Source organism: Camellia sinensis, unplaced genomic scaffold (genome assembly GCF_055761805.1).
Source record: "Camellia sinensis isolate YWXY unplaced genomic scaffold, ASM5576180v1 Unanchor1, whole genome shotgun sequence".
Classification (NCBI taxonomy): Eukaryota; Viridiplantae; Streptophyta; class Magnoliopsida; order Ericales; family Theaceae; genus Camellia; species Camellia sinensis.
The window spans coordinates 27,391,353-27,408,827 of record NW_028128987.1 but is presented as its reverse complement, the minus strand read 5'-3'; the positions used below and the strand labels follow the sequence as shown (position 1 = coordinate 27,408,827).

At 34.0% G+C, this 17,475-nt stretch overlaps 1 protein-coding gene across 2 annotated transcripts; it reads right to left on the bottom strand.

The window, feature by feature from the left end:
- Positions 1-3,114: 3,114 nt before the first annotated feature.
- LOC114259852 (subtilisin-like protease SBT3.18) lies at positions 3,115-12,122 on the bottom strand. 2 transcript variants are annotated; one of them, XM_028199883.2, is made up of 10 exons: positions 11,969-12,122; positions 11,765-11,856; positions 11,535-11,632; positions 11,232-11,390; positions 7,301-7,971; positions 7,144-7,211; positions 6,680-6,925; positions 5,247-5,361; positions 4,877-5,090; positions 3,115-3,974 (listed from the first exon to the last, which is right to left on the bottom strand). In XM_028199883.2, exons 1-10 carry the CDS (start codon positions 12,056-12,058, stop codon positions 3,313-3,315), a joined length of 2,415 nt encoding a protein of 804 aa, XP_028055684.2. In that variant the 5' UTR covers positions 12,059-12,122; the 3' UTR covers positions 3,115-3,312. The 2 variants fall into 2 exon arrangements, with proteins under 2 accessions (XP_028055684.2, XP_082766922.1); XM_082910796.1 differs by having other exon boundaries at positions 6,680-6,916.
- Positions 12,123-17,475: the final 5,353 nt, after the last annotated feature.

Below are 17,475 nucleotides of genomic sequence, written 5' to 3'. Positions count from 1 at the left end.
ACATACTCATTGTTGATAGCAATGATGAAATGATTAAAGCTACCAAAAAATTGTTAAACTCTAAGTTTGACATGAAGGATATGGGCCTTGTAGATGTCATTCTGGGTGTTAAGATCACCAGAACATCTGGTGGTATTGTACTTTCTCAAGCTCATTATGTTAATAAGATACTTGAGAAATTTGAAAAGTCAGATACAAGTATGTTTAGGACACCGGTAGACTTAAGTCTATATTTGACCAAGAATAATGGTGAGAGTGTCTCTCAACTAGAATATTCTCGGGTCACTGGGAGTTTGATGTATCTGATGAGTTGTACAAGGCCGGATATCGCCTACGCTGTTAGTAGGCTGAGTAGATACATGAGTAATCCTAATGCTACTCATTGGAAGGGCATTATGCGGGTGTTGGGGTATATCCGTTACACCTTGGATTATGAGCTGCATTATACCAGATACCCAGCGGTACTAGAAGGGTATAGTGACGCAAATTGGATATCTGATATAAAAGATTCCAAATCCACTAGTGGTTATGTGTTTACCCTCGGAGGGGCAGTCGTGTCTTGAAAATCTGCCAAGCAAACATGTATCTCGAGATCAACGATGGAATCTGAGTTTATTGCTTTAGATAAAGCAACTGAAGAAGCTGAATGGCTTTGCTAGTTTGTTGAGGATATTCTACGTTGGCCGAAACCTGTGCCAGCTATCAGTATTCATTGCGATAGCCAATCAGTGATTGGTCGAGCACAGAGTAATATGTATAATGGAAAGTCTAGACATATCCATCGTAGACGTAATTCCATATGACAACTACTCTCAAATGGAGTTGTCTCTCTAGACTATGTCATGTCTAAGGACAACATTGCGGATCTGCTAACCAAAGGGTTAGCTCGAGAGTTAGTAGAAAAGTCGTCAAGAGGAATAGGGTTAAGGCCTTTAGTAAAGGTTACCGGAACGGAAAACCCAACCTAGTTGACTGGAGATCCCAAGATTTAGGTTCAAAGGGACAACCTAACTTCGTGTAACGGGTGAGTCACTGAAGAGTTAAATCCTCCTGCCCATTCCTTTATACAGTGATGCCCTGTGGGGGTGGAAGGTTAAGCTAATGCTTTTAATGACATTAGTGTTGTGGTATAATGAAATACCGTATCTAGGTCACCTATGTGAGTGCGAAGTGGGGCAACTTCTTTAAGAATTGCCAAGGCCGAATTCTTTAAAAACACTCACAGAACTAGGCTAGTGTTCCAGGGTCATACCGGACACACCAGTGAGAACAAGAACAATGGTTGGACTAACTCCTGTGTGAGGTCTATTGTCTCGGTTTACATAAACGGCAGAACAGTTCAAGACATCACGTTCACTGGTCAGCCAGTAAATCCGATAGGCTTTCACTACGAAAGGTTCAAGGCCAACAGCTACCTTTTCTGATGCAGGGTTAGTGTATGTGCTCTCTCTCTTTCCGAGTCTTTGTTGATAAACGTTGAGCATTTGTTATATTCGGTCAATTTTTATGCATGTGGGGGATTATTGGAGAAAAATAGTTGAATAAGAAATTGCCTCATAAATGTGTATATAACTCACACATTTAAGGCTCATCAGTTTTACAAAATTGATTGGGCAGTTTTGTTAGCATTAGTTGCCAGCCTTGATGGCTAGAGGCTCCTCCCCTCTCCCCCATGGTGTATAAAAGGAGGCCCTATTCCTTGAAAAAAAGATATAGAATTTTTCCTTGACATCCATACACTGTCAGTCTACTTCTCCTATAATTTTCTTTCTGAGAGAGAGTGCTGCCGTTGTCCGTTCGCTAAGCTAATTAGAAGGTGCTTCTGTTGTACCTGGTAAAAACCGTCGTATCTTGGGAAGTAGACGCCGGCGTACCTCCAGCACCCAACGGTGAGGCGGCGAATCTATTTTAAGGAGACTGTGGTATCACACAGGCTTCGGTTTGCTTCCTTTAACCATTTTATATTTTATCTTTATTTTATTCAGCATGTTATTTTTCCTGAGATTGAAGGTTTGTTTTGTTCATCTCATAATTTTGCGATATGCAATGTGAAATTATGTAATGTGAGTAGTTTTTCCCAACAATTTTTTGTTGTAAGTTATCATCTAGTTTGTAATTTAAACGGTATGTTTCTTTTTTGCATTGTATTGGATGTATTTCATTTACATCAGGATGTCTGCCGGGTGAGAGAGATTGAGATTGAGCATTGCATTTGAGAGAATGTTACTGTTTTTCTCAATTTCAAGTAAGATTTTTCAATCACTACTAAATTTGACACGTTTTTGAATGCAATGCAATTTTATTCAAAAATTAATTGTTTTGTCATATTAAGATAAGGTAATGTTAATATATGAAAATGGGGCATATTTTCAAACTTAATAAAATGGCCTCTGGACACGTTTTATGAGGCCAATCGAATTTTTGATAATTTATAAAAGAAAATAAATAGCTAAGTGATTTTGAGAAAGAAAGAGGCTAAAATGATGTTTTCAACCAAGATATCACGCTTAGAATTAATTAGTTTTTGCTTAGTTCATATTCGAAAAATTAAGGCGCGACAAGGACTGTTCTTCTTGTGGATATAGGCAGGATTTTGTCAAACCACGGAAATCTTGCGTGTTCAATTGTATTGATTTCATCTTTGTTTCTTTCCATTATTGTTAATATGTTGTGTGGTGTGTTATCGATGAACCTCGGTTATTTTTCTCCGGAGAACTTGGGCTAGACTTTGATTGGACAATGCTAAGCTAATGCATTTCAGCCATGCCATTCTTTTGAGAGATGCATGTCATAATTTATGTCAATCCACATGGTTCAATATGCTTAAGAAAACTGATTTTATCTCCTTGCGTGGTCTTGGTGGTTGCAAGACATTTCTAGTGTAAGTTTTCAATTAATCGAGGTTGCTAGGGGGGCGGGAGGATAAGACGAGAGACAAACTTAACTTTTGGTATTATGTGCACAAAATGCCTAGATTTGAATAAGTTAGATTCTTAAAAAGACAAGGGTCTTGCCTAGGTGGCTTCATGCTTTTTAGCATGAGCTTTTATTGTTGCAACAACTAATACCTCCATCTCATGATAATATAAATTGTAACTTCACTAAAGTCCCGAAAGTGCAAAGTTTATTGTTATTTATTTTCAAAAGTGGCAACAAAACCTCTCACGTCTCGAGAGGATAACAAGCAAAAGACAATAGACTCATGCCCCCAATGGGTACTGGGTAGCATACGGAACAATAATATTGCCAAACTTGCAGATAGAAAAATTCCAGAAGGTAAAACAACATCGAGAATAAAACAAATTGATGAGCCTAAATGCTAGCATGATTTGTAGAAGCATGAGAATCACCCCCAGTGGTAGTGGTAGTGGTAGTGGTAGCAGAAGTAGTAGTAGTAGTTGTTGTAGTCGTTGTCGTGGTGTTGACAAGCACAACTAATGGACTTCTAACAGAATGAAATGCATCTGACCATACTATCTCACCAAAATCATATCTCCCTTGCGATATCTTTCGCGGTTTGAGAGTAACATAGTATGAAACTTCTTCCCAGAAGCATGAAAAGAATAAGACCCTAGGCCATACCACTATTTCCACTCCATTAGGCTCCACAATGCTTACAAAATATATGGTTGTTTTCTTGGTGCCAACATTTCGAGCAGTTCTTTTGATGGTCATTGTGGACTGGAGATTTGGAACTGTTATGGAGGGATAATTCATGTTTGCATTGGTTCTATATCCTTTTGGACAACTTACAATGGTACTGGGAGAGGGTACAACAATGCGTTTTATTATATCTTCGGTGTAGCCAATATTACAGAGGTAGAGAATGTAATCACTAGTTTTCATGTCGTAAACCAACCCTGGATCCATTGCTCGGATGGGATCAATGTGGCCAGCACCAATGTCAAATGGATCGGCAATTTTTGTTATTCCTCCATATATGATGTTGTCATGGCTTGTGTCGCAGGTATAAGCTATTATACGAAGAAGATAGAGCAACAAGTCAGTTGGATTGAAAACATTACTCCTAAATTACTTATTGCAATAACAATAATACAAACCATATAAATTTTTTTTTTCCTCTCTAAAAAAGAAGTCCATAGAAGATGAAAAAGTACATTTTGTGTACTTTCTTAGTGGGGAAATTTTTTTTTTTTTTTTTTTTTTTTTTTTTTTTTTTTTTTTTTATGTATTTGTAGCATTACTGTAATTGATGAGCTGCATTTTAACAAGGAAATGACTTCTCTCCATTTGGAGAGTTAATTGGACCGAACCAGTTCTATCCAATGGGCTCATCATATGGCTCACTTCAACAATTCACATCGTTGATTTTTTTAGATATTTGTGTGTAAATTTTCCATGAAAAATATTAGATTGTTTTGATAATTGAAACCACATGATTTCATTGTATTTGTCTGCCAAAAAAATAAAATAAAAAATGGATGTCATATTTTCAAAATCATATTTGTTGCCTCTATATATATATATATTGGAACAAAACTAATGCGAGGAAATCATTTGAGTATGATTATCAAAATCAAATCAATTTGATTTTGATTTTGATTTTTTTCTTTTATGAATTATCTACCGATAGGACCTAATTAACTGAACTTGACAAGTCCTCCAATCCAGCCCATCTCTCCAAGTAGAAAAAAACGGAAGCTTTTAACGACATTAGTTGAGATTATAATACTGCTATATTGCTAATGCCATTGCAAAATTGTGAACAAAATTAGAAAAACATAATAACGTACTGCGTCCAATTGATAAAACACAACACAGAAAGAAAGAAACATTCAAAAATTTGAAGACCAAGACAATTAATCCAATTATTTTGAATTTGTTAGGTAATTAATTAATTAATTGAGGAGATTACCTGTAGTCATGAGAGCAGATCTAATCGCGGCGGGAGACCAGTGAGGGTGTGCTGATTTAAGGAGGGCAATTACTCCAGAAACATGAGGGCATGACATTGATGTCCCTGACTGAAAATTCCAATTTACGGACCGCACATCAAATGCAAATATTGAGGGCGGGGTTTTGATTGGCCATGCTGCTAATATATTAATCCCTGGTGCACTTATATCTGGCTGTTGTGTTGTGTTGCGTTGCGTTGCGTTGCGTTGTTACCAAATGGAAAAACAAATTTTCATCAATCAAATTAATTATTAAGGAAATGATTTAGGTATCTAGCCAACTAGTTAGCATATATATATATATATATATATAAACACACACACCCTTACCTTGAGAATATCGGGTGAAAGTGAGCTTGGCCCCCTGGAAGAAAATGCATAAACTGCAGGTGCTGGTGACTTTTTGATAATCGTCATACTTGGTTTTATCTGCACTACAGGTTTACTTCGTTCGCGTTGCATTTACATTTACAAATACAATATTATGTTAGTTACAACTATTTGCAATATATATATATTATCACAATTAATTTATACTTCATATTCATGTTGCATCATCCCTAGCTAGTACTATTTGGTAATATTTTTGGTTTGCTTCTAATTGTAAATATGATGAGAAAACAAACAATAATGCTTCTATGGAGGCCAAAAAAAGAAAAAAAAAAAGAAAGGTGTGTCAAACTAGATTTAGTAACTTTATAATTGTTTACGAAAAAATGTGTAGAAAAATAGAGAGAGTGATGTGACAATTTATAGTGATTTTTTGACTAAAATTAAAAGTTGCCAAATGTGACCTAAATGCGGGCTAGCCCAAACCACAATAAGATTGAATATACTCCATATATTTTATTTTCTAGATACTTCTTGTGATCAAATAGTATTTGAAGTATTTACATACAAGTTCTAATTTATGGACTTATACTTCATTAATGCCTAATTATGATTTTTTGAATCTTCAAGTCCTATTAAATTTTTAATAATTGGAATTACCTTTTAAACAATGATTGTTTATCATTTATGATTATTTATAAAGGAATATGATAATTTGATATTTATTTTGATTTTCAAAACTTTAAAATATTAATTTTCAAATTGAAGAAACTAAAAAAAAAAAAAAAAAAACTACACTGTTTGTTTCCAGTTTTTTGAAAACAATTTTGCAGAAAATTCTATTTTCTTACTTTCCATATTTTTTTTTTATTTTTACTAATTTTTTTAATATTTTAAGCAATTTTTTAAAATTTTTAGACACCTCTAACATAAATATACTTAAAAAGTATAATTTTCGTAAATTTTTTTAATTTACTAAATACAAAAAATACAAAAAAAAAAATTGTGTCTATAAAGGAGTATGATGATTGAACATTGATGTGTAAAACTGTAAAAAAAAAAAACTTATAAAATGAAAAAACTGACAATATTTTCAGTTTTGAAATTAAAAAAACTAATAATGTTTTCGGTTTTATTGGATAGTTGAATCAAACTAATAAGTGGAATGGCAAAAATATTTAATCTCATGTTCTGTTTTTTTATCCGTTAGTGAACAATTATCTAGAATATTACTATACAAAATTGATAAGGTTGTTAGTTTTAAAAATTAAGAAAAACTGATAGTATTTTCAGTTTTACTAAATGAAATACTATAATATTTGTAAATAGGACTTTTATATCTATGATTATTGCGAAAGTGTTAAATAAATACCCAATCCAATAGCTTAAACTCGATTATGTATGGCTGTTGACTACTTGTTTAGAGTACTTACTTGCGAGATATATCAAGATAATGATAGATTTGAGTCCCTTGGATAATGTCAACACGAATGGTGGGGAGGATATCAACATCAGCAATGATCTGCTTCCCTAGAGGCTCCACAAAGATCAAGGCCGTGGCGTTGGCTGTCCACGTTGCTTCTTCAGCCACATCAATTGACACTGATCCTACTAGTGACAAACATAAGATTACCTTGCCTATTGCTCGTTTCTTGTTCCAATAACGTTTCCTGCAAACCCTACAAATGACATCAAATGACTGCATTGCATTAATGTGTATGCATCACTTTCCTAACTCTATATATATCATATGACTGCATTGCATTAATGTGTATGCATCACTTTCCTAACTCTATATATATATATATATATGTGTGTGTGCGTGTGTGTGTGTTGTTTATTAAGAAATATAAAACAATACAAAATTATACTACTCTATGGTTGAGAGAGAGGTTACCCATCCTCAAAATAATCACTTGCATCCACCAATTTTGCTTTTATTTGTTTGGCAGTTAAGCTTTCTCCCTGAACAAACAAGAAAGGAGTCGTATATTTATTTATGAGCACTACTAAATGGTAATGAATGAATCATCTTAAAGGAGGGTCATACGTACGGTTATAGAGAGGTTAGTATCAATCAATATCTGGGTTGGAAATGTTCGATCAATAGAGGAAGCAGCTACACAAAGGCTCCAAGGGGCAACATTTTGGACTAGAGATAGATCTGGCCCATCATTCCCTGCTGAGAACACCACACTAACACCCATCTGCATAGCATGAAATGAACCCACATCATTGCTTGATTCAAACAATGGAAGCAACGGCGGCGTTTTACCAAAAGAGGCTGATATGACATCTACTCCATCGTGTAGGGCATCATCAAACCCTGCCATTATATCTGCTTCACTGCATCTCCCGACAAGATTTTGACTCCAACAGACTTTGTACACTGCTAGCCGAGCCTTTGGAGCTCCTCCCCTAGCAATGCCCTGTGCAAAACCAAAAGAGCTTGCATTTTTAACTATACATCCAACTGCTGTTGAAGCTGTGTGAGTCCCGTGCCCATTAAAATCTCTAGGTGATCGATATTCTGGGTTGCTACTCGGATTTATAGGACCGTAGTCTTCCTCAAAACCTTTGAGATAGTATTGAGCTCCAATTAGCTTCCGGTTGCATGCTTTTGTTGGTTCAAAATTTTCTCCTGCTACACATTTTCCCCTCCAAGATTTTGGAATTGGCCTTGTGCCAGCTTCCTCCCTAAAACTCTCAGATTCCGGGTAGATACCTAGAGGCCAATCATAATAAGTAGACGCATTCACATGTAATAGTTGCAATAGAGAAGACACTATATCTATACAACGCCACTTCATACCCATAAAATTTGCCTATACTCCTACCCCAAAAGTAAATTAATGAATTTCATTTATTGTAATTTTAAATCCACACCACACACCCTATTTTCGGAATAAATTTTCATGGTTCATAGCATTTTTGATATAATAATTCTACACACCTATTATTTTATCCATAAATTGCAATCAATGGCTTATATTCATTCTATACATAGATTTTACACTATATCTATTCAATTTCAACCACGCAAACACATTTGGGATAAAAATATGGGACAATTTTCTAGATTAGGAGGATTTTCTTGGCAACCAAGGGCTGAGATTCTCTTGCCAGTTGCTAGATTATTATAAAAGTAGTAGAAATCTACTATGACCTATGTGGTGTATTTTTGTATTATGACTTATTGCAAGTCAAAAGGACCACTGATGTGGGTGTTTGATTGATAGTTTCTTAGCTCTAGTTTGTAGGGAGGTTGTTTCTCAGAATTTTGTTGTTGGTTTTTTAGGAGTGTTGGAATGCCTAAAAAATATTCAATTAATTTTTGGATCCAGCTCCTCCCCAGTGAAGGGTGCTGTTCGGCATTAGTGGGCCTTGAACCGGGCCATGTTGATAATCAAATCGTTCAATATATAGAATTCGTCAAATATATTATTCTTGTAAAAAATTACATTGATCAAGTTTATGATAATCTAAACCGTTCAATGTATAAAATTCATAGAGTATATCATTCCTACAAAAAATCACATTGATCTGATCAATGTGATTTTTTTATTTTATAAAAATAATATATTCGACAAATTTTATACATTGAATGATTTAGATAATTAATATGAGCTCAGATCACGGCTCAACAGTATTGAATAACACCCTCCTTGGAGAGGAGTTGATCCCTTCTTCTTTTTTTTTTTAATTTTTTTAATTTTTATTGAGATTAAAAATCAATAAAATTAAATCTAGTCATTCACCATGTGGGACCACTAAAATTGCCATAAACTTCATATCTACCTATTGACTAGCCATTTGCATGGCTTACCCTGCGGAAAGGTCAACGGACCTAGAAGTTCTTGCAAAGCTCCATCACTATACGCTCCGTTTATTTGTGTAAAAAATATTTTTAAAAAAATATATTTTATATTTTTTAATATTTGATATAATAAAAAATAATAGTCAACGGAATTTTTTTTTAACGGTCAATAAAAAATAAATTTATTTAAGTAGAAAATATTTTTTATTTACAGAAAACGTTTTTAAAACTAAAGTTTTATCAATGTTACCACACCATTATCACCACTCTCACCTCTACCACCATCACCATCACCACAACCACTGCCACTGTCGTCCCACCACTATGCCACCACCTCAACCACTGCCACTGTCGTCCCACCACTATGCCACCACCTCTACCTACACCTTCGTTCCCACCTCTACCACCACCCAACATTGGGAAAAATATTTTCTCCATAAAACATTTTTTGGGAAAAAATTTATGTAAAAAATATTTTCTACCCAAACAAATGGGAGACTAAATGATTGAATATTTTTATGGAATTTATATATTACCTTTCCTTTTGTATCGCATTCCATCGTTAAGACAATCTGCATCCGATTTAGTAAATTTTGAGTGAAATTATAACAAAAACAAACTATTTTTGTATTTTAGCTAGCATTCTTTTTTATGAAAACACTCTATCAGATTTTCTATTTTAAAATTTAATTTTATAAAATATTCATTTCATTCATTTTCTTTTATATTTAAATAATTTTGAAATTTTGTTTCTAACGGTCAACCAGACCAACACCATTACTGGATATGTCAGCCGACCTCCTAGCCCAGACGACTGGGCGGACATCAGCTTAGACAACCAGCGTGTTAACTGGGCTACTGTGATGGAATTCAAGAAAGTTTGTCAACCGAGACTGTAACCTTTGTCAATCAGATTTGACAACGGGCTGCCTATAACTAAGGCTGGACAACCGGACAACGAAGGAGGACAACCTGCAGGACATCCTACAGGATGATCTCTTTGGGTAATCCCTATTGCAACGGTCATTTGCTGAGATCTCTAGAATAAATAATAAAATATTGTATAATCTATAAACAGTGCATTGTTACATTAAGTGATATACTGTAGCAATGTCAAATTTAGTTTCGATGTAGTCAGACTGATGCAAGAGTGATTTTGGACCTTGTCTTACTAATATAGCCTCAAAACTATTATAGTCAGGCTGATGCTGATGCAGATGCTAATGCTCAACACTCTATTTTCTATATACACTATATATATATATATATGTTATGTTTTTTTTTTTTGATCAGCAAAAGAAATTTTCTGTGAATATCAATTACCAATGTTTGAAGAAATAAAACAGACTTCTTATTTACTTATTCTGTTGGGCAATATAATGCAAGTCCAAGGCTTTGTTCTGTAAGTGCATACAATACAAAGCCATGCCACTGAATCTTGGAGAGTGATCGCCGGAGTCCATTTGCACCGAAATCTACATATCACTTCTTAAGGACAGCGGACAATATCCACGCCTTGGCATTTTTGTTCGATAAGTTTTCTTGTATTTTTATGCTCTGTGATTTCTGTTCATTGCCCTTATTTGTATCAAACCAGTTTGTTAATCAATTAAAGCATCCATTTGAGAATCATTTTTCCAATAGGGAGTGTTTTTTATTTTTCTTTTTTTGGTTGTTGGCTTCTGGACGACTGTTCCATTCTCCACTTTTGTAATGTTTTATTGAATTAATAATATGACTTTCTTTGCCAATCCAAAAAAAAAAGAAAAAAAGAAAAAAAGAAAAATGGAGTCTGACATAATTGGTATGTATTTAAAAATTCTATGTGTATTGGTCCGTTCATAATACATATTAGTTAATAACTGATTCACAATCAATATAACCAGCTTAACTATTATATCGATTCGTTTATTTTGATATTGCTTCTTAAAACTTTGATCATGTCATGCCATCATTATTTAATCAACATGAAAAGACTATAATCATCAACATGCATGCATTGTCATAAAAAAGCTTCCATACGCTTTTGGTAAAATATAACATAGGTGCAAAAAGATAGCAGAGCAATAGACAAACAAGAAGTTCAGCCAATTAGGTTATGGTTACAGGATAGAACAATGAATAGATATATATATATATATATATAGAAGTGAGTGCAAATTTATGACCTGTATCAAAGACTCCAACAATTACGTCATCACCATAAGCTAGTTGCAATGGAGTCGCTTCAGTACCGCTTGACAAGGTAAGGCCCAAGAAGTCCCAGCTTCTTGTGGTGTGCAACTCTAATATTCTGCTCCTAAACACCGAAACCACTCCATCCATCTCTGCATTAATTTATTATTCCTCATTAAAATAAAACAAAACAAAACAAAATAAAATATAGAAAACTTTGTTCAGGATCTCAAGAAAATTTTGACATAAAATTAAAGCAATTTTAGAAAGTAGATAAATGGGTTAGCTTATATTACGAGCCAAGGCTGTTGCTTGGGTTGAATTAATCATTGCTGAGAAACCAGAGAAACTGTGTTTGTAGCTGTACAGCATGGATTTTTCTGCCTCTTCTTTCCTATTAAAACAAAAGAAAGAAAGAAAGAAAGAAAGAAAGAAAGAAAAAAAAAATAGTCTAATTATTTTAATTAAGTTATAATTGGCTCCAATTTAGAATTGAAAGCTTTTGAGCTAACAATTAAATTTATACCTTTCAAAGACATTAGAGAGCAGCTGAAGATGATGATTAGTAGTAAGGAGAGGATCGTGCATTTGGTTCAGCCCTAAGTAAACAATGTAAACCTGTGTAAAAGGAGAATCAAAAGATAAATTAACTAAAGAAGAGGGATGGGAGATGAGAGATGATTAGAAAACAGTTTGAGCACTTTTTTGGTTTATGAAACAAAGAACATACATGAGAGGTGGATAGTGATTGCATGAAATAAAGTGAAAGTGAGAAGAATAGGCATAGGCCCCAAAAACACTGAAAAGAAGAAGTGGCCATTGTCTCCCATGCATGGAAAAACTCACATGGAGGGTTGGGATTAAATACTGTCAAGTAAAAAAGGCAATGGAAAAGGAGAATGGTTGTGGAGTAACAACGAGTAGTGAGAGCATGCGTGCATTTGAAGGCTTTCAATTCAGAGCTGCAAGAACAACACTGGCATACCAGCTTCCATGGAACCATCATCATGATATTTTCCCTTCTAAGCTATAGTTGATATTTCTTTGATAAAGATGGGTGATACTATCATATACATATATACATACATATATATGCACCTCCAAGCCCCATTTCTCTCCTTTTTCCACATTTGCTTTTGTACGTAGGGGTAGGACTACTAGTACTCTAGTATATGTATGAGTGAGTGAGAGACAGACTCTCCTGGTCTTGGGTGAATTACAGCCAAAGACCACCTTCATAAAGCTCCATCATAGTTACTATGAATACTTCCAAGAGAAATGCATGTGCCCTTCATCATTATCTCTTATGGAAAAAACTTTCTTCTACATATATATATATATAACCCTCATTAATTAATTAGTAGACTAAGACAACAACTGCAACTTAATATTTGTGGAATTCTTAGTGCAACTGAGGTACATTAAATCAATGCAATGGATTTCATAAAGATGAATACATCTTGTACATGACAATGAACACTACGTAAATTGTACTGAGGTAATAACTTTCATTAAGTCTTTCTGCTTTTTGTACCTTACTTTCTGTATTAAACTATAAAAACTTAAATTAAGCTGGATAGTATTAGTTGCATCAAACTATAAACATATTGTGTACATATCTTATATTCTACTGACTAGCATTCTACAAATTAAACTAAGTTTAATTCCAACAGTCATGAACTATCAACAATGTAATTATAAAAAAATAAATAAAGAAGAAGAAGAAGAAGAAGAAGAAGAAAACAGAATGTAGAAATAAAATCTCATTTAGGTAACATTCCTCATCTAGACCATTTAAGATCTTTAAAGCTGCTTTAGGTATTAATTACATATAAAAACAATTGGTGGATGAGAATTAATTAGAGGTATATATAGACTGTATTAGTAAGACTTATATCCTTCATTAGCTAACATAAACACATCTAGTAAGCTGTGTAGGTCTATATATTCTAATCCTTTAAGCTATTTTCTTTGTTCAAGTGTAAACAATCATTTAACCTAGCAGATGATATATTGAGTAATGAGAGACTCTTATATAGGTAGAGAGTGTATACACTAGGCAAAATAAACACCTCTACAAAACAGTGTATAACTAGTGCAGCCCGCTACAAACTTTATCCATGAGTAGAGTAATTAGGGATTGTATATTAGATATTAATGCTTCTTTCATTATTTATTTTTAGTTGGTTGCATTTATTTGATTACATATCTATCAAATTTACATCTTAAGCACCTACTCAAGAAAATGAAGCTCTAGAAGATGAAAAAATAAACCTACCTAAGTATCTATATAATGATCAACATAGGTAACTCTAATGTTAAAATTATCTATTCTAAAAATATAAACTAATTTGACTTAAAGAGGTTTATATGCAACAAATGGAATCATTGCTAAACTAGATTTTTGTTCAATACGTTGCGTAAATTAAGCTCAATTCAGTTGCTTAGTTACAATCTTATAATCAAGGACCTAAGACTTACGAAACACGATTTACCTTCCAAGATGAACTTATCATTAGACCTTCCATATGAACACTAAGAACATGCTTTGCCAATAGGCAACCAATTTCATTGACAGGAACCTATGATTGCATCTTCATGCATCATAATTTTGATTGAACTAAAGCATCTAGTTTGCTTTGATAAGCAGGGATTTCAAGTGCAAAAATAAGATTTTTTTTCTCTCTTAGACCATTTTTAAAGTTACTAAGATTAAATAAGAAATTTTAATCCACCTTCTATGATAAGATATTTACGTAAGCCAACTAAAATCATTTGCAAAGAATCAAATTACATTTAAAGATTTATATTATTCCGAATTTGTATGTTGTAAAAGTATATGATATTAAATAGGAACAACAATTACAATTTTTCCAAGGAGCAGGATGTACAGATTTGTTGACAAGTCTGAGTGTATCTCAGGGTGAAAGTTGCTTGTAGATAATTGAGAGAAGTAAAGGAAAGGTCATTTTAGAGGTTGAATGACAAAAATAGCACAGCAAACCACATAATAATTTGCAGTGATAATTTAAACCTTTTCGGTAGGAAACCAATTGAATGAACATTCATTTAGTTAACTTACCAATTAGAGCTCTAAATGTATAGCTTCAAAATACAATATGGGCTATCAAAAGGCACTTGCAGACAAGCCATTTTAACTTTCCTATCATCTAACAACACTTGGTGTTTTGACAGTTTACTTTCAGTTTCGTTGGCTTTAGTTTACACTTTGAAGAATGTGTTCCAAACCATCCTACTACAACTCTAAAAAAGAAAAAAAAAAAAAAAAAGAAGAAGTAAATACTCAATCAATCTAGTTAGGTCCTTACTTTTATACTATCTTAATGCTTCTGTTTCCATGTGACAATAATGCCCATTGGTTCATATAAAAATCTTGAGATACGAGAATCACGACATATAATATAATAATTGTGAATGTCTTAAAACATTTGGAATTGAAGATCCCGTGTCATGCCTAGTATTAGGGTGTGTTTATATATAATGTGAGAAACATATGCTCCCAAATGTCAAAAAATAGCCTGTTGACCATTAGGACAAAATGGCTAGCTGAATGACTTTGGAGGACAAAATGGCTTGTGTAATTTCCATATACTAGCTAACTAGCTCAGGAGGGGAGGGGGGGCGGTGTTACTAAAATTTTGAAGATATCTATTCAAGCTTGGGAACGGGATGAATCAATTGGTGTACATTAGGTGCAGCTGATGAAGTTGATGTGATGATTGAACTCAAGATTGATAGTTTGCATATATTGTGTCAATTCATTTAATTGGCAATAGTGTGATCTAGTGATTTAATTAATTATTATTAATATGAAAGTATTGATCTGTTCCCTGCCCATGTTTATGATCATTTATGTAAAGATTAACATATTATTAATAGTATTGATTGCAGGGCATATATCCACATTGTCAATTATTCATTATTTATCACTAGAGAGAGAGAGAGAGAGAGAGAGGTCAAAACAAGTGATTGTCATAGTCTTGCTTTTCCAAGTCACTCAGAAAGAACTCAGAAACCATCTCGATAGAAAGAACACAAAAGATTGATCCATCTCGATCATCTTCCCTCTACACTATACTCCTAAAATCAGCTATCATAAACATATTTGTCCTCTGCGTTTTGTCATGTCATCTCTCCAAAAAAAAAAAGCCAATTATTTATTAATCCTCTTTGGCTTTAGCAATTTGACTACTGCTTCAATTGCGTTAATTAACCCATTTCACTGCTTTAATGCTTTAACTTTTTGATGATTAGGTGTCCAGATTAGCTTACGCGAACCTCAACTAATCTTGAGGCCTACGTAAAGTGCCCCTTTCATGTGGATTGGATAAATCTCGATCAAAATTTACAAGCGTGACCCTAAGAAATTGATATATCACATAGTGCACTACAAGAGAAAGCACCTTTGCCGACTAATTTTGGCGACTAAAAATTGTTTAGTCACCAAAAGTATACTTTTTGGCGACTAAAATTGATTTTGGTCGGCATTGGTTCTATATTTACCTACTAAAATATTTTAGTAGGCAAATATTCTCAATTAGCGACTAAATTTTAAATTAGTCGGCAAAAATTAGACTTTTTAGTGACTATAGTGACTAAATAAAAAATTAGTCGCTGTTGGTGTACAATTTAGGCAAAAAAATTAAAATTAAATCTGTATTATACACTTTTTCCCGACTAAGATACTTATTAGTCGCCAAATTGGCTTTACTGACCAAAAATTTCGTCACTAAAGGCTGATTAGTCATTCATTTCCCGACTAAAAATAATTTAGTCGGTAAAAAGTTGAAATTCGAACTTGCGCCACTTCATTAAGTGATGCGCGCGCGTTGCTGGTGACGTATAGGCAACCATCTCACACACTGAACCACAGTGTATCACACACACCTCACCAAATCCCTTACAGAACTCAGCCCTCTCACCGTATTTTACTATACGGGCGACGCACAGACGGCCACATCCACCGCCACCGGCGCCAATCACCACCGTCTCAGCCCTTGAATCACAGGTTCTCTCTCGCTTTCTCTCTCTCTCTCTCTCTATCGCTTTGGCGTTATGCTTCTCAGTCCATCTGTGCCTCTCTTGCCCGAGCTCTCTGGAAAAGGGCGTATCTATGTCTTTGTCTGTCTCTGTGTCTCTCCATCTCTTTCTCTCTATCTGCATCCCCCTTTCCCCATGTTTTGCCCCTATTTCAGACCCGTAGCTTGCTGTGCAATGTGTGTGAATGATGTTTATTGTGTGTGAATGATGTTTGAATGAACAATCTGAAATCAATTTGTAAGCAATTTTTAATCATTCAGTGTGTGTAGTAATAATAACAATAAAGGCTTCAGTGTGTGTAACAATCAAATGATTGATGAAAATTTGAATTTTCTTGAATCCCTGTATTATACAAATTGAAAATTTGAATCACAAGTTTTTCTTTTTGGTTAGGTTTATGTACTCAACCCATATATGTCACTGAAATCCACTAAGATAATTTGAATTTTCATCATTAGCCCCCCCAATTGATGTGAAAAAAATAAAAGATTTGACCATGAAATTATATGGAAAACATTTTATGCAAATACATGTATAATAGATTTTTTTTAAGTTTTTCTGATTTTGAAAGCGTTCATGTCTAATTCAATTGGAAACAGAGTACCACATTCAATACATAACCAAGAAAATAAAATTGGGGAGAAGTGTGCTCAAGCAGCCATGGGTTAGTCGTCAGATTCTGGGATTGAAATCCATATCAGATTCTATGCTCACTAACCTTGCAACATGATGTTTAATGTCTCTCTCTATGATTTTCTCTCTGTCTCCCCCCTTCTGTGTCTCCCCCTATTTCTGGCATTGTTGCTGTTTCATGTGTGTGAATGATGTGTAATGTGTATGAATGATATTTGAATGAACAATGCCAAATCAATTTTTAATCAATTGATTTTTCTGTGGTTTAATTATGTGTGTGTAAATTTAATCAATAAGATATCACAGAAACAATTCCAATGATAGCCTCCTTATTCAATTAGGAAATGCCATGTTGTTTGAATATATGGTAGCAGAAATTTCTAAAAGCAATTGTATAATCATTTTGTTTAATTAAAGTAGTGATAACCAACATTATTCATGATAGGTATAACTATTTCTTCTTGGTTTGTATGGCATAGCTCAGGATTGAAGGAAAATTCTTATGTTGCTTGTTGACCTGTACATGGACTAGATTACGGAAGT

Excerpts from the sequence above, each read along its gene's own strand:
- LOC114259852 (XM_028199883.2), bottom strand. The coding sequence starts at position 12,058 with ATGGCCACTTCTTCTTTTCAGTGTTTTTGGGGCCTATGCCTATTCTTC. Across the intron at positions 7,212-7,300 it reads ATACTAACCTCTCTATAACC|GGAGAAAGCTTAACTGCCAA; the intron begins GTACGTATGACC and ends TTGTTTGTTCAG. Across the intron at positions 5,362-6,679 it reads TATCTTGATATATCTCGCAA|TAAACCTGTAGTGCAGATAA; the intron begins GTAAGTACTCTA and ends ACGCGAACGAAG.